The sequence below is a fragment of the Paramisgurnus dabryanus genome, chromosome 19 (assembly GCF_030506205.2).
Source record: "Paramisgurnus dabryanus chromosome 19, PD_genome_1.1, whole genome shotgun sequence".
NCBI classification, from domain to species: Eukaryota; Metazoa; Chordata; class Actinopteri; order Cypriniformes; family Cobitidae; genus Paramisgurnus; species Paramisgurnus dabryanus.
The window spans coordinates 27,919,207-27,944,188 of NC_133355.1; the positions used below are offsets into that span (position 1 = coordinate 27,919,207).

At 40.2% G+C, this 24,982-nt stretch overlaps 2 protein-coding genes across 3 annotated transcripts in view; both read right to left on the reverse strand.

The window, feature by feature from the left end:
- The window catches only part of LOC135784994 (uncharacterized), a 242,196-nt gene that overhangs the window by 141,263 nt on the left and 75,951 nt on the right, over nt 1–24,982 (reverse strand). The window lies entirely within an intron of this gene.
- Nucleotides 8,344–23,623, reverse strand: LOC135785030 (uncharacterized). Its single transcript, XM_065294578.1, has 3 exons — nt 23,425–23,623; nt 22,875–23,328; nt 8,344–11,592 (listed from the first exon to the last, which is right to left on the reverse strand). The coding sequence occupies exons 1-3, from the start codon at nt 23,479–23,481 to the stop codon at nt 10,364–10,366; spliced, it is 1,740 nt and encodes a 579-aa protein (XP_065150650.1). The 5' UTR covers nt 23,482–23,623; the 3' UTR covers nt 8,344–10,363.

Genomic DNA, 24,982 nt, shown 5'->3' on the forward strand with positions numbered 1-24,982 from the left:
TGCTCTGATGAGACCCGTCTAAATTATAATTTAAACATTTTTTTGTGATAATCAAAACCAAACAGTGGAAAAATTTGATAGTTTCCAGATAACAACATTGTTCCCTGCTAAGATATAAAAACTAGAAAAGTGTGTGTATGTGGTCCCCGCAAAGATTTTAAAACTAGAAAAGTGTGTAAGCGGACCCCACAAGTTGTAAATGTTAGAACCAGAACCCCACAAAGTGTTAAAAAACGCATGTGGGAAAATTTTGTTAGAATTTTGTTACTTTGAAGTTATATTTGTTTTTAAGAATTTTTTATTATCTTGCTTGATTTTTTATAAGGCCATAGAACCACTGGAAAGGGTGGACCCCACAATTTGTCAAAAAACGGAGGGCCCCATTATGGTAGAAATACAAGTATGTGTGTGTGTGTGTGTGTGTGTGTGTGTGTGTGTGTGTGTGTGTGTGTGTGTGTGTGTGTGTGTGTGTGTGTGTGTGTGTGTGTGTGTGCGTGCGTGCGTGAGTGCGTGCGTGCGTGTGAATGATTACCTTGATATTAGTTAATTACAGATTCATAGTACATTTATTTCGTACGTTTGATTTCAACTGTAACATTTTCAGCATTAAATGCTAATGATACTCATCACTTGATAAATGGCTATTAAGAGTACTGCATTACTAAAGTAAAAGTTTGATTTTCAGTGTGTTTGCGCCCCCCCAAATTTTTTTAGCACCAGCCGCCACTGAATCCGCCCCTGCTGTGAATTCTCACACACACACAGAGCAGCTTGTGACGGATCAGAAAAATAGCCTAGTTCAATAGAAAATATCAGATTTAAGTTTAACCAGATACAACTAAAATATTGGTTTCTTGAATGTCTATAAGAAACTTTTGTATTAAACAGTAGGCTATTTGCCGTAAAATACACGTTGCCACTTCACCTAAAATCTAAAATAATATTTTTGTCAGAACAGACAATATAAGATTCGTTGTGTAATATACACATATTCACACATGGTTTTAAGTACCCATTAAATAAAAACAATACCCAGTAGATGAGATGAAATTGTCTTTAAGCGTTTAAAAGGTTCTTAACGGGATATATGAACGTGTACCCGGCGCATTTTCTGTCACAGCCGGTGAGCGAGCTGTAACGCGTGTGAACATAGAGAGCGGGTTTGTGAAAAGACTCACGGGTCTTTTAAATTTTATTTAGTTTAGACTTTAGTCTAAAGATTGTAGTATTGATGGAGCCGACGGTTATGGCATAGGGACATTGCTTAAACTATACACGTATACAGAATATATTAAATAAATTGTGATGTTGTCACAGGCCGGAGCGGACCCGAGATCTCTAAAAGGGTCACGCCCCTCTCTAATTGCCACCTCGAGGAGTTTCCCAAGACCACCCCAATGACCAGACAAACAAGAATACTAAATTAAAATGAAACTTTATTTACATATTTAAAACCAAGGGGGAAAGGGGAAAGGGCAGTTTAAAACAAATATCTCTTTCTCGCCTCCAGGCGGTTTGGACCATGAAACGGGGGCCGGGACTCCTTCCTGGTTTTGTCCTTGGACTCGTGGCGCCCTCCGCTTCTTCCTGGAGGCAGAACAGGGGGAACACTATTAGTGGCTTATTACGGTACTCAGTGGTTACTTGCCTAATTTCTTCGGTCTTGTTCACCCTACAGGTTTCCTTGGCTGGACGTCCTGGTCCCTCGGGGAACTCACGCCCCACGGGTGCGAACCAGTGGCCAGAGGTGGATACTCACTCTACGAAGGCGGCTCGTTCCTCGTTCGGGGACTGCTGTGGGCAAAGGTAGGTTACACGCCCTGCAGGTAAGTTACTCACGGAACTTGGGATCTTCGTTTGCTCTGGGGCATTCGCTGGAACAAGGTAGGTTACACACCACTAAGGTAAGCACTCACGAGGCTTGGGCTCTTCGTTCGCTTCGAGGCATACACTGGGGCACAGGTAAGCGTTTCACACTATTTGTACAGTTCGTTCCTCCCTGAGATGTTGCCAGAAGCACAGCTGAATAATACACCACAAAGGTAGGTTGCTCACAAGACTTAGACGTTTCGTTCCCTTCGGAGCATTCACTGGAACACAGGTAGGTGGTGCACACTATTGGCACGGTTCGTTCCTCCTTAAGACGTGGCTGTAAGCACAGGTAGGTAACACATCACAATGGTAAGTTACTCACAGACTTGAGCTGTCCATTCACTTCGGGACATTCGCGGAGACACAGGCAAGTGGTTCACACTATTAACACGGTTCGTTCCTCCTTAAGACGTTGCTATAAGCAAAGGTAGGTAACACATCACAATGGTAAGTTACTCAACAGACTTGGGCTTTCCATTCACTTCGGGGCATTCACGGAAACACAGGTAAGTGGTTCAGACTATTAACACGGTTCGTTCCTCCTTAAGACGTTGCTGTAAGCAAAGGTAGGTAACACATCACAATGGTAAGTTACTCACAAGACTTAGACTTTTCGTTGCTTTTACAGGCAGTGGGTTTTCGCAGCAGCGTCCATACACCGTATACCTCCACCCTTCACCTAAACTTCCTGGGTGTCGTGGGGACTGAGGGGTCGGGTGGCACAGAGCCGAACGCTTCCCTAGCTCCCCCTTCTGTTGTAGTGACCGGGGTCGCGAGCTGGGGCAAACTCTCGACGAGGCTCCGCCCACACCCGGGGTTTCTGTTAGATAGATCGACACACAATTACGACCCTCCGTCCGTACAGTGCACGTTGGCTGCTACTCACTCTGATGTACCGCCGGGCTTCGCCACTGCCTGCTGGCTGGGGTGGTGTGACTCTTGCTAACGCACAGGAAGGCAAACAAAAGAAGTTTAATTTCCCCTTCTCATAGGGCTCAAACCACAGCGTGTTCTCTCCTTCTCACGACCCATCCGGGGCCAGGGCAGCTTTGGTCGCTACAAGCACAGCATACACAGCAAGCTTTAGTGTAAACACAATTGATAATCACAACTCACCCACAGCACTCTGCACACACACTTTACGTGAATTTATGGACTGAAGCTGCCTGGCTTTGACTACCTCGTGAGGCGGGTTGAGCGTTGGTCTTTCCCAGAGAAGACGGGTTAGTACACAATTTTGATCAATGCAGCCCCTGTATGTTCACAGTTACCTCTTCGGCTCACCCACGCTTCCTTCCTCCGCAGGGCCAGATAACAAACAGCACACGGTTCCCCAGTTGAGTTTCTTGCCCGTGTTTCCGGTCGATCCGCGGCTCGCCCACACTCCTCTCTTCAGTGGGGCCAGGAACCTTCAACACACTTCAAATGTACACCAAGCAGCTCTTCTTATAAATACTTCATCGACACACATCAGCTGTTACTCACTCTTTGTCACAATCTTACAACAATGTACTCGCTGACTCGATAGTAGCCCAGTCACACGTGAAATCGCCCAATGATCTCTTCGCCCAATCGTCGTATACCTCCTTCTTCCCCAAGGGATCGATGTAGGTCGATAAAGCGGGTCTGCACAGCAGCAACACAGCACACACAAAGTACATCAAAAGCACACCGTCTGCTATCTTCAAAGGTCCTTTTGTACTCTGCCTTCTCTCCTCATTTGCCTATCAGCAACCGCTGTCTTAATCGCCCCCACCTGTGTGCAATTGGGCTTGATTTTAGACTTCGGGGAAACCCTGGGGATTCCGGTGTTCGGAATAAAACGTCCGGGCGGAACTCGTCTTCCCCACTTTTAGTTTCGCTCGCATAAATCGTCACCTGGTGACAATGTTACAATCAAAAGTTTTAATCAGAGGCTTGGTTCAAGAAATCCCTAAATCTAAAATAAACCTTTACTTTTTGTCAACGTGAGGGTGTATTACTCTTTATTTTACCAACATTTTTAGAAATCTTTACTCGTTTACAATGGACACACCGCAGTGAAAGAATGCAGGGCTTGTGAGAAAGGAGGGAGGGGGAGCAGGGATAGACACCGCTCATTAAACTGACAGAAACTGGACAGTCTAAAACAAAAAACTTTTTTGACAGCAATAAACATGACAGCATACGCTTGACAAAAAACACACACGCAGGAAAAAACAACTCGTTGATTGACACATCGTAAAACACACACAGTCCGGACAGACGCTGTCTAAACGCCTAAATACGATTCTCAAAACTAGACAGCATGTACACCGTTTGATTGATAGTCTCGCCCCACCTGTCAAAGGGGGTAATAAATCATATTTTGACATATGCAGGGCCGCTACAACTACTCACGTTGGTTTAAGATGGTCAGGCTGCTCTAAGCTGGTCAGGCTGGCTGGTCTTAACTGGTTTAAAATGGCCAGGAAGGCTGGTTTAAGCTGGTCAGGCTGGCTGGTCTTAGCTGGTTTAAGCTGGCCAGGCTGGGAGACCAGCTTAACCAGCCTGGGAGACCAGCTTGACCACCCTGGCCACTTCTGTTCCTCCATCTGCCTCAGCTCTTTGCTGTATTGTGGCTCATAAAGGTGTCATGAACGGCGGATTAGAGCATCACGCATGCAAAATCACCCTCTTCCATATCATATTGATGACCTTTCGCTATTATTGTGACATGAAGTCTGGCTCGCTCCACAACGTCTGTTAGCTTAGCTTAGCATAAAGATGGCGGCTGATCCGTTTTTCGTCTGTGTTCGTATATTTTCGTAAGTCCCACCCACTTATCTGTAATAGGTCTGTACCCTGAGTGGGTCCCACCCATAGCCCCCACCTTGGAAAAAATAAGGAATGAGTGTCTGTAGTCTTTTACCCTCGACAAAGATACAGCAGTTCCTTCTTTCAATGACGATTTTACATCATTGAAAGAAGGAAGTGAACATTGAAATCTGTATTGCTCCCGTCTCAGAGGAAACTGAGGGAATGATGCACAACCATCTAACGATACAAAGCTTAATGCAAATCAGTAAAGTGCCCCTCAAAATGTGTGTTCCCAAGAGGCCAAACAGTCAGCATGCAGAAATTGTTTTTGTAGCCAAGTTTATTACTGGGGTGTATTCAAGAAAATGGGGTTAACTTGCCATCAGCAAAACGTGTTTATTTTCCCCCGCACACACAATGCATAATATGATTTATAGCAGTCATAAAACTGTAATCTAGTTGGTAGTTAACCGGGTGGTGCTGATTTAGGTTATTTACTTACCTTCGAAATCTTCCCTTTATCTGCTTCGATGAAATTTTCAAAAACAATTTGTTCACAAATCCCAAAAAGTCCAAGGAAATGAAATATCCAAGCCTTTTAATCCAAAACGATTTGTGCGCCTCACAATTTTGACGTTTCTGACCGAATAACGATATAAATACTGTTAAAAATTAGTTCACTACCGGACATTCGTTCCACTCTCACTTTTCATTCACGATTTATAAGGCTACACTGGGGATTTAAGGGCGATTTATACTCGTGCGTAGGTCCTACGGCGTAGCAGCGACGGCGTAGGTTCCGCGTCGGTTTTCATTTATACTTGTGCGTCGCTGTCCGCGTCGACGTGCAAAGACACGCGAAACCGCTGGTTGGCAGTAATCACGCGTGTAACCACAGTAGCAGCAGAAGTCGTCACAGAAGAAGAAGCTAAGCAAGTTAACCCACAAACGAAGAAAAAATAGCAACTTGTTGTGTATAATTTGAGAAGACCAGCAATGATGTAAGTAAATAAACAGCGACTTATGTTGCAGTTTTAGTTAAATCACTCCTCGACTTGGCTCCTCTTTGTTTTCACCGTCTCAACCGGAAATACCTATGACGCAGTTTTTTTTACCTGACGGGAGGGGTTCTGGTGGACCAATCACAGAGCTTGCGGTCCGCGTAGGTCCGACGCGCTGTTAGGAATTTTGTGAGGTGCGCGTCAGGCTACGCAGAGCTACGCACAGGCTACGGATAGCCTACGCCGTAGCTACGGCGTAGCACCTACGCACGACTATAAATCGCCCTTTATAAGGGATCACTGAGAAATGGGGTAATATTCAAAAATATATTTTGAGAAAATGACAAGTGTTTTTTAACCTTGCATGCATTTCGTAGGGGTCATATTTATTAAGGTTACACATGTCAAAACAACAAATATAAAATAGGCCTATTTTATTTATTACTTTTTTGTGATGTCACTGAAAATTCTGGGCAAATAAAATACTGAACCATCATATTTCTCCCCAATCTGCTCAAGCAGAAAAAATATAACATATTATTCTTATACAACAACCATCACATAAAAGCACAAACAAAAAATAATTTTTTATTGTTGGTGCTTTCTTATTTTCTGAGCGATCTGATTAAACTACATACTGTTACTAGTTTGCAACTCTTAAGGTTATGGGATTGCCATGGAAATTTTTTTCCTGAATCAGAAGGCCATCATTGGCACCCTCAAGCAAGAGGGTAAGACACAGAAAGAAATTTCTGAACGAATAGGCTGTTCCCAGAGTGCTGTATCAAGGCACCTCAGTGGGAAGTCTGTGGGAAGGAAAAAAATGTGGCAAAAAACGCTGCACAACAAGAAGAGGTGACTGGACCCTGAGGAAGATTTTGGAGAAGGACCGATTCCAGACCTTGGGGGACCTGCGGAAGCAGTGGACTGAGTCTGGAGTAGAAACATCCAGAGCCACCGTGCAGAGGCGTGTGGAGGAAATGGGCTACAGGTGCCGTATTCCCCAGGTCAAGCCACTTTTGAACCAGAAACAGTGGCAGAAGCACTGGACTTCAGGCATTTTGGCATTTCTTCTCCCCAGTCTTCCTCCAGACTCTGGCCCCTTGATTTCCGAATGACATGCAAAATTTGCATTCATCCGAAAAAAGTACTTTGGACCACTGAGCAATAGTCCAGTGCTGCTTCTTTGTAGCCCAGGTCAGGCGCTTCTGCCTGTGTTTCTGGTTCAAAAGTGGCTTGACCTGGGGAATGCGGCACTTGTAGGCCATTTCCTGCACATGCCTGTGCACGGTGGCTCTGGATGTTTCTACTCCAGACTCAGTCCACTGCTTCCGCAGGTCCCCAAGGTCTGGAATCGGTCCTTCTCCACAATCTTCCTCAGGGTCCGGTCACCCCTTCTCGTTGTGCAGCGTTTTTTGCCACATTTTTTCCTTCCCACAGAGGTGCCTTGATACAGCACTCTGGGAACAGCCTATTCGTTCAGAAATTTGTGTCTTACCCTCTTGCTTGAGGGTGCCAATTAGGCTTGTTGCGATAGTCGGTGAAACGGTGATTACCGGTGCTTCAGCCTCTCACCGGTTAGATCACTTGCCCACCGCGACACCGTCTTTCACCGTCGTTTTGATATTTTCTTGTAATTAAATAATTTAGTTTCGTTAGAGAGAGCAAACACTTACAACTGAATGTGTCTGCTCCCTGAATTCAGCTAAGCTGAACGCGCATCACGTCACAGAGCGGCAGGTGTCAGATTTCATTTCTTTCAGTCAGAGTTTGCTAGGCTCGCGTCATCACAGAGCAGCGGCTGCGGGTGTCAGATTTCTTTTATTCCTGTCAGACTGCGCCGAGCAGACGATGGCAGAAGCCGCGTGCTTACTCGTTTTTGTTATAAGATACATATATGATGTTTAATATAGGCGAGATCGTTTTGTTGTTGTGTTTTATTAAGAATAATAATAAACCCATCATTCAAGCAGCGCTTTATGGAGGAATAGCCGGTTGCTCTGCTTGGGACTGGCGGGTTTCTGTCAGAAGTACCTGCGCACATTGACTCAAGCACTTAAACCAGCTGTTGTACTCGCATTTGCACGCAAATTCATACGCGATTTAACGCAGCGTACGCAAGCGCTGGATTTAAACAACAGTTGCATCTAATTCAAAAGTGAAAGTAAAATGCGAACTTCTGTGCATTTATAAGCCCCTCCCACCCGGTGAAACCGGGTTTGTCACGCGCTGATTAACCGGTGGGAAAATTCTGTCACCGCAACAACCCTAGTGCCAATGATGGCCTTCTGGACAGCAGTCAGGTCAGTAGTCTTACCCATGATTGGTTTTGAGTAATGAACCAGGCTGGGAAGTTTTAAAAGCCTCAGGAATCTTTTGCAGGTGTTTAGAGTTAATTAGTTGATTCAGATGATTAGGTCAATAGCTCGTTTAGAGAACCTTTTCATGAGACAGGAATTTTTGAGACAGGAATTTTGGGTTTTCATGAGCTGTATGCCAAAATCATCAGTATTAAAACAATAAAAGACCTGAAATATTTCAGTTGGTGTGCAATGAATCTAAAATATATGAAAGTTTAATTCTTATCATTACATTATGGAAAATAATGAACTTAATCACAATATGCAAATTTTTGAGACAAACCTGTATGTATAAGTAATAAAACAAGAAACAGACATCAGTTGTTAGAAATAAAGATCTTTTATTGAAATGATTGACAATTTTATGCCCCCTAAAACTGAACAACACAGCTGCCCACACTCGAACAGAGAAAATGCCTTCTTTTGCATCTCAATCCACCTGCTGCTCAAACTGCCACAGACTTGATTGCAGTTCTCGAAAACAATGTTACTTGTGGTGCTGCCTACCGTGGCAGAACATACGGCAGAGCTTCATCGTGGTCCCTCTCAACGTAACAAGTCCTTTTAAACAGGTCATAGCGAGCTCAAAGGAAGCTACAGCAATTGAGGACACAAACCAATGGCATAAACAGGGTGCGAGACCCAAAGGTGCCCAAGACATCAGACTAAGAAGGGTGTCACAAATTGCTGCATTAGCATCATCTACCCCAGATATGGGTACAACTTCAGTAGCCAATGTTGGTTTCCTTCCACCCCCTGTGCCGCTTGAAAATATATTGGAACTACTAATGTGTGTGGGTAAAGAATCCCCAAATGTAAATGGACAGAGGTCACATCAGTCTGTCAGTTGGAATATCATACATGTGGAAAAGAGTGATATTCAAAAAGAGCAGTCTGACTCATTAAGGGGAATTTCAATTAACTTTTTGAAACACTTGGAAGACTGAAATCAAGACTGAAGTCATTCATCAGTGGACCTCTTCCAGCCAGAGGAACAAATATGTGCTGGCTGCAAAAACCTGAATGAATTACATTGACAATTTCAATATCTTCTGGAGTCAAAGGCAAATCTTCAACACAGATCCATCCAAACAAACTAGCTTAAAGACAATATCTTTTTCTTCCGTCACCTTTCATCAGCTGAGTGTTCCAGTGCAATCCTGGACGGCCTTAATGACCACAGGATTTCAAACCAGCACCTGGATGGACATTCAGATGACAAGGATATAACACTGCAGCCATAACAACAACAACAGCCACTGTTCATAGACACAGTTCAGGCTGAGTCCTGCTCACCGATCTCACTACAGCTGAATTGTGAATCAACACCCAAGGACCTTTCTGTAGATAACAACCAGGAAAGGCAAGAGAACACTATCCAGCCTCCAGTAACACCAGAATCACAGCTGATGTCATCACACTCTCTCTCCAACCTCCCCACTTCTGTGCTTTTTAGAGAAAAATGGATAAACTGATATTTGCTGTAACAAAGTTTTCCTACTCTATTGCTGCGGGTCCCCAAATATTAACCAAGAAACAGAGGGCTCCACAACCACCTAACGCCCGTTTCACACAAACTCTGTATGCAGTGCATTTGCGGTGCATATTTTTACGTGCCCATGTTAACAGGTTAGAGCTTTCACACAGTATAGGTATGCGGTCCGTCCGGTCCATTGCAGATGCAGAAGTCTATTTTTGCTGTACTGCATGCAAGCTGCACGCGCTGATTTATGTGGAAAAAAAAACACAGGAAGCTATGCTATATTGTATATGGAGAAGGAGTTTCCACAAAAAATGTCAATCACATGATAATTTTATACACAAAAGCAGCGGGTCAGCAACGCAGTGCAAATGGAGTATGTGTGAAACAGGCGTAAGCCTCAGAGCCCAGCCCGCCCTCCCTCTCCGTCTGAGAGAGCCCTCCGACCTCTGCCTCAACGTCAGGGATCACACCTGCCCTCATCTGCAAGCAGCACTGGTAACTGATATGTGTTGGGTCCCCACTACGACAGCAGTAAAAATCATAATTATTTACAGAACAAGCGGGAGCCCAATGTCCCTTTAGCTTTTCCTATCTCTGTCCTGATATGTGATAAAATTGCTGTGTGGCTGGAGAGTGCCACCTTCTTTCTATCTAATCTACTGCCTTTTAGACGTCATTCTGAGATTGACACAGGGCCAAAACCAGTTACTGTTAAGTTAGCACTTCTGAACATCCGCTCACTAAAGAACAAATCAATGTGAAGTAATTCATAGAAATGCATTGTTTTTGTTCTAGCATATTATTGCGGCGAACATTAACGTAGAATATATGCGGTCAATGTGTAAAGAGTTTAAGGCACTATGATGATTTCAGTGTAATTTGTTCTTGTGTTTCTTCTGATGATATTGAAGACTTGCAGACTGAGTGAATCTCTCTCCACAGATTGAGCAGACGTATGGTTTCTCTCCAGTGTGAATTCTCTCATGGGTTTTTAAGTTACTTGACTGATTAAACGTCTTATTACACTGAGAGCATTTGTAAGGTTTTTCACCTGTATGAGTTCTCTGGTGCATTACAAAATTATCAAGCCGCCCAAAACTCCTCCCACAGAGACTACAGTGATGAGGTTTCTCTCCAGTGTGAATTCTCTCATGGACTTTTAATTTACTTGACTGATTAAACGTCTTTTCACACTGAGAGCATTTGAAAAGTCTTTCACCTGTATGACTTCTCTGATGCCTTACTAAATTATTATGCCGCCCATAACTCTTCCCACAAACACTACAGTGATAAGGTTTCTCTCCAGTGTGAACTTTCTGATGAACTATGAAATTAGATAGATAAGTGAATCTCTTTCCACATTCAGAGCAGGCGTAAGGTTTCTCTCCGGTGTGAATTCTCTCATGGAGTTTTAAGGTACTTGACTGAGTATACGTCTTTTCACACTGAGAGCATTTGTAAGGTTTTTCAGTGTGAATCCTCTTGTGGCATATAAGATTAGATTTATGACAGAAATGTTTATCACAGAATGAACATTGATAAAGTTTCTCTTCAGAGTGATTTTTCTGGTGTGATTTTAATGAAGCTGAAAACCTATAGGCCTTGTCACATTTACTGCACTGATACGGTCTCTCATTGGTGTGTTTAAACACATGTCCCTTCAGATTGCTTTTTTGTATGAATCTCATCTCACAGTGAGGACACTCGTATGGTTTTTCTCCTGTGTGAATTCTCTGATGAGCACCAAGACTTTGTTTGGTGCTGAAGTAATTTCCACATTCAGTGCAATAGAAAGGCTTTTCACCACTGTGTGTCCTCATGTGAACTTTCAGCTGAGATAAGAAGACAAAATCCTTCCCACACTGCTCACAGTGAAACTTCTTCTTCTTCTCTCCGTGTTCTTCTGAATGATGAAGTTTCTTCTCTTGTAAGGTAGTAAAGCTGAGTTTCTGTTCTGTGTGTTTTCTCTCGTGTCTCTCTAAATGTCTCTGTGAGCTGAATGTCTTTCCACACGTGATGCAGGAAAGAGTTTGTGCTGTCAGTCGATCTTCTGATGTGGGGGACGTTTCTCTATCACAGCATGACTCACTCTTAACATCTGAAAGAAACATGATACAATTTAATTCTCAATACTTTTATTAACACAGAGCAGCATAAATTTAGATTCTGTATCTTTTTCTATATGCACACAGAGACAGAAGACAGCTCTCAGTGCTGTTATTATCACTGGGTCATTCATGGGCGTCGGAAGCAAGGACACACGGACAGGAAAGGAAACAGGAAGTATCACGTTGCTATGCCAACACGTTCACAACAGTATTGTTGAGCTGTAAATGAATAAGTAAATAATTTTTTTATATAAATTTGGAAAGAAATTTCACACGAAAATGTGTTTGCTTGTTTTATTTGGGCTAATGCTTGAGGAGTTTAGGAGAATGTATGGAGCGAATTTTGTGCCAAAATTTTACAAACAAATCCATCATTTTGCAAACAAACTCAATCTGCTTTGCAAAGGGAAAACTTGACTCGCAAACAAACAGAAAACGCTTTGCAAATAATAAAAGGCAATTTAAGAGAAAATGCAGAGGTGTTACAAATATGTACTGTGTTTTGTAAATGTGACCATGATTTTCTCACAAATGTGACCATGATTTTCTCACAAATGTGACCATGATTTTCTCACAAATGGGACCATGATTTTCTCACAAATGGGACCATGATTTTTTCACAAATGGGACCATGATTTTTTCACAAATGGGACCATGATTTTCTCACAAATGTGTCCATGATTTTCTCACAAATGGGACCATGCAATCCAAAACAGCAGATGGCGCTGTTTCAACTTTTTCAGGCATTGGAAAAAAGCCCAGGGGAAAAGCACTGAATTTTAACGTACATATCACCCCTGACATATCATTTGAGCACTCTAAACAAGATAAACTTCTACAAAATGTTAATCCTTTTAAAGTTGGTCTTGTCAGGCTAGGAGGACCAGTTTAAACCAGCTTCTTTCATCCTAGCCAAGCTGGCAAAGCTTCCAGCCTAGTCAAGCTGGTTTGGGCTGGTGTGATCAGCCTGACCAGCTACAGTATAAAAGCAAAAATCTTTCTAATGCTAGCTTAAGCTAAAACCAGGTTGGAACACCATCTTGAACCAGTCAACCAGCATAGGCTGGTATTAGCTGTTATTTTTCTGCAGGGAATATAATACATTTTATTTATAATGCACTTTCTAGAACTCAAAGCACCATAATATAAGAGATTCTCAGGAACATACACATACAACAGTAACCAAGTTAGTAATAATCATTTAGCAATAGTAAGCTATTTTAAAAGGATAAGTCTTTAAGGATCCCTTAAAACAGTCCAGTGATGGTGAGTTTCTTATCACCAAAAGAAGAGAATTTAGAGAATCAGACGGGGTATAGGGATTGACAATTGCAAATGTATAGAGTTCAGATGGAATTCAATGTCTTTACACACAGAATGTGTTTACTATTAACAGACATTTATTATCATCAACACTTTCAATAAATCCAAAGATTAACAACATGAACCCCAAAAAATTAATTTTGTTTTCATTCAGTTGGCACTGTCAGGGGTTATATGCAAGTTAAAATTCAGGGCTTTTCAGGGAGACTAGTTGAAAATGCCTGAAAAAAGTTGAAACAGCGCCATCTGCTGTTTTGGATTGCATAGTCACATTTGTGAGAAAATCATGGTCACATTTGTGAGAAAATCATGGTCACATTTGTAAGAAAATCATGGTCCCATTTGTGAGAAAACCATGGTCCCATTTGTGAGAAAATCATGGTCACATTTACAAAACACAGTACATATTTGTAACACCTCTGCATTTTCTCTCAAATTGCCTTTATTATTTGCAAAGCGTTTTCTGTTTGTTTGCGAGTCAAGTTTTCCCTTTGCAAAGCAGATTGAGTTTGTTTGCAAAATGATGGATTTGTTTGTTAAATTTTGGCACAAAATTCGCTCCATACGAATGCACAACAGATATCTGTTTAAAAGAGGAGGATATATTAAGAAGAACCAAATTTATCAGTTTTTATCGGAGATTTAAGGCGATTATTATTATAACTTACTTTTTTTTTTCAAATAAACGGTTGTTGACATCAACGCAAAGAATTGTGGGCTATCTTCAGCAGCAAAAGATACACCTCATGTATCCTCCGAATTCCTGTGAAAAAAAGAGCGCATTCGAAGGTCGCCTTCAGAGTCCCCTACTTACATTTCTGAAATGAGACAGACTCAATGACGTATGCAACCTTAGAATGCGACCTCTAAAGGGCGCAACCTGTGAAACGAAACACAGACACTATTTTTGGAAGGGTAATTTGTATTTTGCAGATTAACCATTTTTATTTGTACAAAGACTTTCACAATCCTTGTAGCATTGACTGGCTTGCAAGGGGGAAAATTATGTCACCCATCCATCCGTTGGCCCACATTGTGGAAACCATGGTGAATGATGAGAGCGTGTTCGGTCATTTCCGGTGCTTGCAGATGACGTTTTGTTGTTACGTAATTTAGGTAGATTTATCTGACTCCAAAGATAAAGATTTAGTTTATATTATAATACAAATCGGATTGATTATTACTTTTAACACTTATAGAATTTGGATGGATGTTTGTTTATTCTGATTAAGCTCTGTTATTACACTCGTTCATTTGGTTCTCATAATCGCACTTGATCCTAGTATGGGCCTAATAATTAATATAATGGTCAATGGTCATAAGCAAATCAGTGTTGGTCGTTGCCAGAGGTTGGACTATACGCTTAATCGTCCGCTCTCTGCGTGCTTAACTTTTAAACGTACTTTATTTAGTCCCCTTAGATACTAGTCGTATCACTCAAATCAAAGATACAGCATCATGGGGTGAATTTCCAAGTACAGAAAATCCCCCTGAACCATTTACAACTTTTCCTTAAATATCCAGAGAGACAAAGCATAAAGGAATTTGGTACTGATTGGTTGTTGTAAAACTCAGGGATGTTTGCATACAGTGGGTGATTGGTTTATGTTTAAGATGGGAGGTGTCTATCAACATTGAGTGAAGTTTGCTTACACTTTTAACATTGAATTCTGTTGTCATGTGAGTGAGACGATTGTGTCCACCATCTCGCGCTGTGAGAGTCAAAAACACCTAAAAACCACAGTAGAAAGACCTAGGCTGTTTCTCAATATGCGTTCTTCAGTGATCTTGCGTCCTTGTGTCCTCACTCTGTGTCATCATTAACAGTCGAAGTTCAATTCCAATTCTCGAGAACGAAGGTACAGAGGACGCATGAAAATACCCGGATGAGTTCTTGATATCGAGGATGCATTGAGTGCAGACTTGCGCATTAAAATCTGGTGAGGTCACGTGACCAGCAGGAAGATCGCACACATCTCAATTCTCACAAGTGCGTTCTGTGTTCTCGTGACGTTCTGAGTTTGTTCTTCCAAAGTCGCCTAGCAAGACCAGTCTCCACGAGAACGCAAGTCCGTTCTTTGCGTTCTTAGAATTGAGAAACAGCCCTACACTCACCTAAAGGTTTATTAGGAACACCTGTTCAATTCTCATTAATGCAATTATCTAATCAACCAATCACATGGCAGTGTCTTCAATACATTTAGGGGTGTGGTCCTGGTCAAGACAATCTCAAGTTCAATCTTTGAACTCCAAACTGAATGTCAGAATGGGAAAGAAAGGTGATTTAAGCAATTTTGAGCGTGACATATTTGTTGGTGCCAGAAGGGTCGGTCTGAGTATTTCACAATCTGCTCAGTTACTGGGATTTTCACGCACAACCATTTCTAGGGTTTACAAAGAATGGTGTGAAAAAAGAAAAACATCCAGTATGCGGCAGTCCTGTGGGCGAAAATGCTTTGTTGATGCTAGAGGTCAGAGGAAAATGGGCCGACTGATTCAAGCTGAAAGAAGAGCAACTTTGACTGAAATGATCACTCGTTACAACCAAGGTATGCAACAAAGCATTTGTGAAGCCACAACACTCACACCCTTGAGGCGGATGGGCTACAACAGCAGAAGACCCCACTGGGAACCACTCATCTCCACTACAAATAGGAAACAGAGGTTACAATTTGCACGAGCTCACCAAAATTGGACAGTTGAAGACTGGAAAAAATGTTGCCTGGTCTGATGAGTCTCAATAGTTGTTGAGACATTCAGTTGGTAGAGTCAGAGTTTGACGAAAACAGAATGAGAACATGGATCCATCATGCCTTGTTACCACTGTGCAGGCTGGTGGTGATGTAATGGTGTGGGGGATGTTTTGTGTTGGCACACTTTAGGCCCCTTAGTGCCAATTGGGCATTGTTTAAATGCCATGGCCTAACCTGAGCATTGTTTCTGACCATGTCCATCCCTGTATGACCACCATGTACCCATCCTCTGATGGCTACTTTCAGCTGATAATCCACCATGTCACAAAGCTCGAATCATTTCAAGCTGGTTTTTGACTCAAGACAATGAGTTCACTGTACTAAAATGGCCCCCACAGTCACCAGATCTCAACCCAATAGAGCATCTTTGAGATGTGGTGGAACAGGATCTTCGTGCCCTGGATGTGCATCCCACAAATCTCAATCAACTGCAAGATGCTATCCTATCAATTTGGGCCAACAGTTCTAAGGAATGCTTTCAGCAACTTGTTGAATTAATGCCACGTAGAATTAAGGCAGTTCTGAAGGCGAAAGGGGGGGTCAAACACAGTATTAGTATGGTGTTCCTAATAATCCTTTAGGTGAGTATATATACGAATTGTAATTTCACAGCGCCACTCAATGGTCAGAGAGAAAAACACATATTATAAAACGGGCAGTTCTGGCCCTTTTTCTGATTGGTTGAAACGCATTTTAAGCCGTGATAAAATACCCCGGTAACCCCACAGTTAAGACCGCATTACATAAGTATCACTGTGCCACTGTTGCTATACGTACTGATTTATGAAAATAAACAACACAGTCTTTAATCATATTTTAAAAAATTCTACAATTGCACAATTAATGGCGATATCTAGATAGATGTCGATAAATATTGTTGAGTTATGTTGTAAATTAAAAGAAAACCACTCCATGAGGAGTTTCTACCTCGAATCCATATTTCCGCTATTATCCATTAAGCCAGGGGTTTTCAAACCTGTCCTTGAGGACCACTAGTACTGCACATTTAGCATGTTTCCCTTTTGTGACACACCTCATTCAGTTACCTTACACACCCATTTCAGGTCTTACAGACTCTACTAATGAGCTGAAGATTTAAACCAGGTGTGTCTAATGAGGGAGACATGCAAATTGTGCACTACTAGTGGTTCTCCAGGACAGGTTTGAAAACCCCTGCACGAAGCGGCGATCTTACCCAACTGAAACACTGAAGCATTCACTCAACACTAAAAACTAGGGATATACATTTATGTCATTTTTTCATTTCGATTAATTCATAGGTCTGAAGAACGAGTACTCGATTAACTGGGGGCGGGGCAATCAAAGGGGCGGGGCATACACGTCATGGTGGAAATGGTAAAATGGTAAAATGGACTGCATTTATATAGCGCTTTTAACAGACCTAAGGCCATCCAAAGCGCTGTACATGTTGCCTCACATTCACCCATTCACTCGCACATTCATACACCGACGGCGGTGTCAGCCATGCAAGGCGCCATCCAGCTCGTCGGGAGCAGCTGGGGTTAGGTGCCTTGCTCAAGGACACCTCGACACTTGGTCCAGTGGAGCCGGGGATCGAACCACCAACCTTCCGGTTTGTAGACAACCTACATGAACCACTGAGCCACTGCCGCCCCATGAAATGAAAATATTTTTATTAAAAACACTCAAATAAAACTTAATTTTGAAGAAACTATGACAGAACAATGAACACATATTGAACTATTAATGAATTAAATGTTTTTTAACAGAAACCCCTTACAGGCGTGATGAAGTGAAACTAAAGGGTTAATAAACACAAACCGAAGCGCTTTCTATATGACGCACTCTACATAATATTAAGCCTTTATACAACATAAATGTACAACGTGCATCTATCTGCATAAAATGCAAGACTTCAACCAAGTTTTCAACTAAGTTATGTACAGAAAGTTTAACTCCCTTTATGGATGTGCATCATGAACAGCGCACTTTTAAACACGTCCAGTCAAAGCTCAAGCTTCATAACATTAACCAGCTTTAAGTCTTTTGCTATCATTTTAGCGATCAGTTGTGTCGTGTCATCCCTTACCTGTTCTCAGTTAAGATGTAATGTTAATGCTCGTATGGCTCTCTGGTATCTCTTGAAATTTGATGTTTAAATATGAGATGATAACCATTGAACTTTTGACGACGCTGTACATTTTGCACCTGACTGACTGTATTTCCGAAAATCACGGCATCTTTTTAAACCATAGTGCCTCAGTGATGTGAGGTGTGCCCGGCCTCACTGGATCGGCGGGCTGGCGCGCATTGCAGGGATCGGCGTGTTGCTGCAGCGCGGGTGTGCGGAATCTGTTTGTTTTTGAATCAGGCATGGTAACGTTACTGATGTCATACTCCGGTCAGTGTAGCTCGACAAGACGTCAAACATCTCCAGACCCAGTCTTTACTACTAGATGTGCTTGTAACCCTAACCAGCCATCCAAATGCCGCCATATCCATAATAAATAAATACACACACATGATCGTCGTTTTCGTGATCGATCATCGATGCCACGTTTGAGTACTCGAGCAATCGAGTACTCGTGCCCATCCCTACTAAAAACTCTGTCTAAGTTGTGATTCAGGGCCTGTATTCTTAAAGGGGACATATTATGAAAATATTACTTTTTCCATGTTTAAGTGCTATAATTGTGTCCCCAGTGCTTCTATCAACCTATAAAATGTGAAAGATCAACCCCGTAACTAAGTTTTGGTAAACCTTTCTCTGCAAGCATGTGAAAAAATCATTGTAATTTAGCTCCTATTGTGATGTCAGAATAGGATAATTCCGCCCCCTTTATCTGCATTATCCAACCACAGCACAGCCATTTAGAACAGAGAGAAAGAGAGAGAGAAAATAATTCACAGCACAATTGAGTTTCAATTGCAACAAACCACCATCATTGTGATCAGTGTTTGCACTTTATCCGCTCATTTGCATTTTAAATGGCACACCCAAAACAGCACACTTTTGTTCAGACCTAGATTAAGATTTAGTTTACATCTTAACTCTTTTTTTGAGATATCTCGTCAATTAAGAGAAAACGCTTCCCTGCCAATGACGAGATTTTCCGTCTTTCCGCAATACCGCTATTATCCACCAGGTGGCACCCTTCCGCAACGGAAGTATTGCCCTATGGCAAGCTGCTGCATGTCCGTGTCTGTTTTAAAGATCGCTCTGAATGGGAACTCTATGAAAAGTCCGTCACAAAAATTGAATTATTTCTGCTTTTTGCTCAAAATGTGGTGTTTTTGCAAAAACCTACCCATATTCAAAAGCTGATTGCAAAAGAACCACTTAAGGTAGGATGAAACGTTTTTTTTTTTTTGAAAGCAGAGGGTCTGTTCTTTCATTTGGTATATTGTATGTTTATATATTTAAAGAAGAACATTTTCTGGAAGGCATTAAACTTTGGTGAAAATCATGAAAAACGCTGGCGCTGGCTGGCAACTTTTTTTTAAAAACGCTGGCGGTGAAAGAGTTAAAATAATCTCATAATATGTCCCATTTAAAGCATCTTAGAATCCTTTCCGAAAACTCCTAATTTACCTTAAAATGTGTATGTAGGAGTCTTAGCTTAGAAGTGATTCAGAACAAAAACTTTTAACTCCGTGAGAAGGTGGGGCTGACCCCGTTGCTATGTCTTTTGAAGACTGTGATTGGTTGGTTGTCAAAAAAGGAAGAAAAAGAGTGCTTTTAAGTATCCACTTTATTTTCGAATGCAGAAGTAAGTGATGTGATGTATTTTCCTTCTTTGTGTGAGACGTCCGTTTTTCCAGTAGAAAACAGTGTAGTGGGAGCAAGCAAAAAATATGATTTGAACAGTTAATATTTACTACACCTGCCATGTATGAATCAGTGTGAGGATGAAATTAAGAAGTGGCTTGATATATGAAGATATATTCAATCATTTTGTGTTGTTGATCGGTGGTGACAGGTCATCAATGCACAGATATAAAAGCACAGAGACATATCAGTATCTTTATAATGGGAAAGTTGGTCGAGTGTTTGTACCATAGACTGTAAAAAGATGGACGTAGTGTCCGTGAAGTCACCCATAGGTTTCTGAAGATCGTTTTTTAAGCTTAAAGTAGGCGGCGCCGTGGGTGAAGCTGAGGTGACTGGTTGCTGAAACCACGCCTGCCTAGCTCGATTCTAGCGACAGCAGTGGCTGTTCACCTGTCACTCAAGTGGCCACACCCTTAATTATGCAGAACTTTACGGCTTAGTATAATTTAAACGGATTAGCTAAACAGACCAAAAACAATTTTTGTACCATGCTGTAAACATTATTTTCTACTTTAAAGTTGGGCATTTTTACCATAGGGGTCTATGGGAATTAACTCCTTTTGTAGCCAGTCTCAAGCGGCCAGTCGATGAATTGCAGTTTAAATCACTTCCGTATTGGCTTCATCAGAGAGATCGGTAGGTTGCCCCTCGGTTTGTACATGGGATATACCAAGATTTTGTGTTTTTAACCTTTTCAGTTGATGGTTTAAAATGTCACAACTGTCCCTCTGGTGTGAGATTTTTCAAAACGGCAACTTTTAATGGACATGTTTATGGCGACACGTCGCGCTTCACACGGTCCGACAGTCAGCAGCATCTTCCTCATTCAACACATTGTAAGTTTTTTTAAACAAACCATAATAAACATATTAAACTACTCCATGTATTGAGTATTGTTTTCGTTTAGTGGCTCACCGGAAGTCATAAACAAAAGTAGGACTGCAACAACGAATCGATTAAATCGATAAAAATCGATTAGTGAAAGCGTTGGCAATGAATTTCATAATCGATTAATTGTGTTGCGGGACACGGAGATGTTTGAGTGTTAAAAGAAAGTTACGTGGAGCAGAGTAAACACACGCGGTCTCTCTCGCACATGGTGTTCTCTTTTGTTTCCGGATATTTCATTCAAGTGGAAGCCCATACAGCTTTTTGCATGCGCACTTTTCTAAAACAGCGCTTTAATTTGGCTTACAATTAAAAGACGTAAAATGGACTTGTATATATTTAGAATGAAGGACTCAGAATGCATTGCATGTTGCTTGCTTGTTTTGTTTAAAAGCAAATTTTGTCCTAAAAGAACACCTCAAAATTAAGTGATTGTTTGCTCAAAATAACCAAAATTATCTGCAATGGGGTAATAAAATAATCTTGTTTCTGTTTAAGATTATCTCATTAAGATTATTTTTCTTACCCCATTGGCAGAAAATTTTGCTTCTGATTTGTATTGTTCTTTATTTTTTATAAAATATTTATTGTTCTGGCAGCTCAGGTGCACTTTATTTTTTTTAAAAAGTCTATATATTTGGCATGTGTATGTTTTTTGTGTTAGTCTATTTTTATTTTATTTTATTATTATTACTTTAACAGCTCAAGGATGTTCAAGAAACAACATGTTTGTGCACTTTCTGAAGATTTCAGTTCTGTTTATGAATAAAGGGTTGAAAATGAATGCTTTTTATTATCCAATTCATTGATTAGTAAAATAATCGTTAGTTGCAGCCCTAAACAAAAGAGCTCAAAGATGGCGGCGCCCACATTTATGTAAAAAAAGTGGATAGGGTCTATTATCAACCACCAGTTTGAAATTACACGTATACTGTTTCCTATTTTAATTTATAAATGTATATAAATATATATATCCATATAATCAATTTATAAAATAATGTAAATATATAAATTGTGTGTGTATTATATATTTTCTTTATTTTTATGTACCATGCTGTTAATGTCAAACTTGCAACATTTCTGATAGGAAATAAACAGCGACACGATGTTCTGTAAGTTTGTGTGATCACTTTGCTTATAGACGGTTTCATTGGACGCACGTGATACACGTCTGGATCTGAACCTTACTTCCGGTTTCGTTTTTTTAATGGTCTGACTAGTTACTAAACTGATCTCTTGAACGAATGCCTCGTCAAAAATAACAAATGTTTTGGTTTCCTAGGTAATCTATGTGTTGTTTTTTTGCTTGATATATAAATAAACTACGTTTAAAGAACTTTGTTGTTATTTATTCTTAGCGGAGTTTACCGGAAGTTACGTGCGGACCGTGACAGCCGCTTGTTTATATTGTTACTGCTGAAACGGTCTATAGAAGTCTTTAACGACCCAAATCTCTGCTGCATTCAGTAGTTGAATATTTCTAGTCCCGAATCGGTTACTGTTAATGTAGGGATTACTATTATTTCTGGCGCTATGGCATTTCTGTGCTGTGTCTAAGATTGCAAGATCTAATGGGTTGCATTGCTATTTACTTACTGTCATGCATTGTGTGCAAAAAATTTTGTCCCCTGTTCGCATTTTGTCCACTTTCCCAGTTGCTAAAGAAACTCTTAAGCCCCTAAAAATCCTAACAATTTTGGACCTCAAGTCCTCTTTTAAGGGTTAAGATGCTTTCTGAATTTTACACCCACACTTCTAAGACTTTTCTTAGAATTTTGTCACTAGGAGCAACTCTTTGCGCTAAAATGTTTCATGAACATGGGCAAAGATCTCTAAAAAAAATCCTTCACAAAAATGTAATTATCTCTGCTTTTAGCTCAAAATTTGTGAGGTGATATAAGAGAACAAACAGGGTTTCCACACCTTAGTTAACTTCAAATTCAAGGACCTTTCAAGGACTTTCCAGGTCCAATACCCTCAAATTCAAGGACTAAATGTGGGGACACATTTCAGGTAAAAGCAACATTGTGTTACCTTTTTAAGATACAGTGTTACAGTTCCCTTTCGAGGGATCCTGCACTGCGTAACTGGGGTGACACATTGTGGACCCTTCAATGGGGTAAGTGCGTCTGAATGTGTATATCAAATTCAACCAATGGTGAGGCTTAACGACAAAGACACGGACACTTCAACAGTTGCACGATATAAATGTTAATGTATAAATTAGATGAATGTTGATTTATGAAAATAAACACCACAGTCTTTAATCATATTTTCATTGTCTTTGCTGCATCTGTGTTGGAGTAGTGCTAGATTAATCTAAACTCTGTCCTGAAAACTGCCACTATAAGTATTAAAGATATCCTGTGACCCTTTTGATTTTAGTCCTTACAATTTTTTTTTTTTTTGCATTTTTTCTTTTTGACTGAAAACCCCCTTTAATAAAACAATTTACAAAAATGGTATAAATACAACAATAGTTAAGGAGACATACCTGATGGATTTAAATCCTCTGCACGATTCGCTTCATCCTCTTCCGTGTGATCTTCCTCTTCTGTGGGTTCAGTTTTAATCTTCATCATCAGGTTCCTGCAGTCGATCAGTTTGACTGAACACATCTTTAGTGTGGTCTGCAGGATCTGCTGCTGTTCTCCAGCATTACAGACAGAATCCAGAGACTCTGTGGAGGTTTGATCAGTAGATTCCTCATCCTGTAAGCCCTGATTACTGTCACACACAGTGTCCTGAGCGTCTGTGGGCTTTGACTCAGTATAACAGAGTAAAGTGAGACTGAGCTCTGAGTCCTGTGTGTGTCTGGATTTCTCTTCAGAGAGTTTAGAGTCCAGCAGTGGCTGTGGTGTGCGGCTCTGATCTCTGCTCATCCACACTGAATCCAGACATCCATCAGTCACATACACTGAAGATTCACAACAATCCACATCCACATCCTGACAACACAACACACTCAGTGTAAGATTATAAATGATTTAATGTTGTCAAACAGACAGAGTGATTCATGTAAAGTATGTTTAAGCTGTACAAACCTCTCTCTTCACTCCTTCATCTCCTCTTGACCTCAGCTTTGCCTCCAGTAACGCCATCTCTTTCTTCAGCTCTTTCAATCATCCAGCATGGCCAGATCAGTTCCTACTGATTTACAAGAATCTGTTTACACTCAATAAGAGAGGAAAACACTGAGGATTCACAAACACACCACACGTGAGCTCTTTCTTTCTTTCTTTCTTTCTTTCTTTCTTTCTTTCTTTCTTTAGTGGGTTTATCGGCGGACTAAAGAGCTGCAGAGCGCCTCCTGCTGTACTGGAGAGAGAAGCCCAAAACTTATAAAATCATGACGATAGGACACTATATAGAAAAGCAATATTAAAGAATGGCAATATCAGTGGGATTTATAATTAAAATGAAGACACTGAGTGAGGAAAAAAGCTTGAAGAAACATGAAAGAAAATATGACCAGAATATGACACAGTCAATAATATAGCACAGATATATCTATCTATCTATCTATCTATCTATCTATCTATCTATCTATCTATCTATCTATCTATCTATCTATCTATCTATCTATCTATCTATCTATCAAACACATTTCCATATAATAAGGAGGATGCTGGAATAATTGTGTATTGAAATATTCTATGAATGTATTATAACAGGTTATTTTTTTATAAAATACCTCATCACATATTTATTATATAAAGTTTAAACAATGACTTCAACACAATATAAAATTTAAAACAGATATTTATTGAAAACTTAATAAACATTTAATTAATCTTAGGTGTTAAATTTGACAAAACTTTAAGAGATTTTTTATGATTAAAAGTTTAAATGTCTAACAAAAGTATAAAGGGATTCAAACATTCGTTATGTGTAATGTGTTTATTAACTGTTTTTAATATATTAGGCATAAGATTAAGAATGATATGAGAATATTATTCATGATGTAAATGAACCTGGTTACTAGTATTTTTTACAGTTTTAAAAGTTAAAAAATTCTCGGTGAAAAAACAACTAAATATCTGCAAGAGAATTACTTGTTACTCTAATTCCATTGTATTACAAATATTTGAAATTAGGACTGTCAATCGATAAAAATATTTAATCTAGATTAATCACATAATTGTCATGTGTTAACTTGTGATTAATCACAGCTTTATCACACATTTTTATCTGTTCTATAACTAAATTTAATACTTTTCCAGTTTTTAAAACTCTAATCAATATGGACAGCATAGACAAATATGGATGCTTTATGCAAATATATGTTTATTATTAGAGAGTTAGGAAAAGAAATTCAGTTAAAGATTTTTTTTAAGGTTAAAAACTAAATCACAGCATCCATACCTTAAAATGACTGGTAAAAATAGATTTGGCACACACAAAGTAAAAAAAAAAACTATATTAGTATATGTTAATTAAAAAATATTTTATAAGTTAAAGTAACATAAAAATATATGTTGATTTTACAAAAAGGCTGTATGTAATTGAATTAAAAATAAATGGAATAATAAAATGAAAGAGGCTTTTTAATTAAATGAAACACAGAGATTTTGAATGTATATGGGTGTTTTTATGAAATCT

What these genes read in the sequence shown, in the direction of transcription:
- LOC135785030 (XM_065294578.1), bottom strand. Translation starts at nt 23,481, where the DNA reads ATGGCGTTACTGGAGGCAAAGCTGAGGTCAAGAGGAGATGAAGGAGTG. An exon ending in ATGAAGGAGTGAAGAGAGAG is followed by an intron (nt 23,329 to 23,424) that starts GTTTGTACAGCT and finishes TTGTGTTGTCAG; the next exon opens with GATGTGGATGTGGATTGTTG. An exon ending in AGAGGATTTAAATCCATCAG is followed by an intron (nt 11,593 to 22,874) that starts GTATGTCTCCTT and finishes TGTTTCTTTCAG; the next exon opens with ATGTTAAGAGTGAGTCATGC.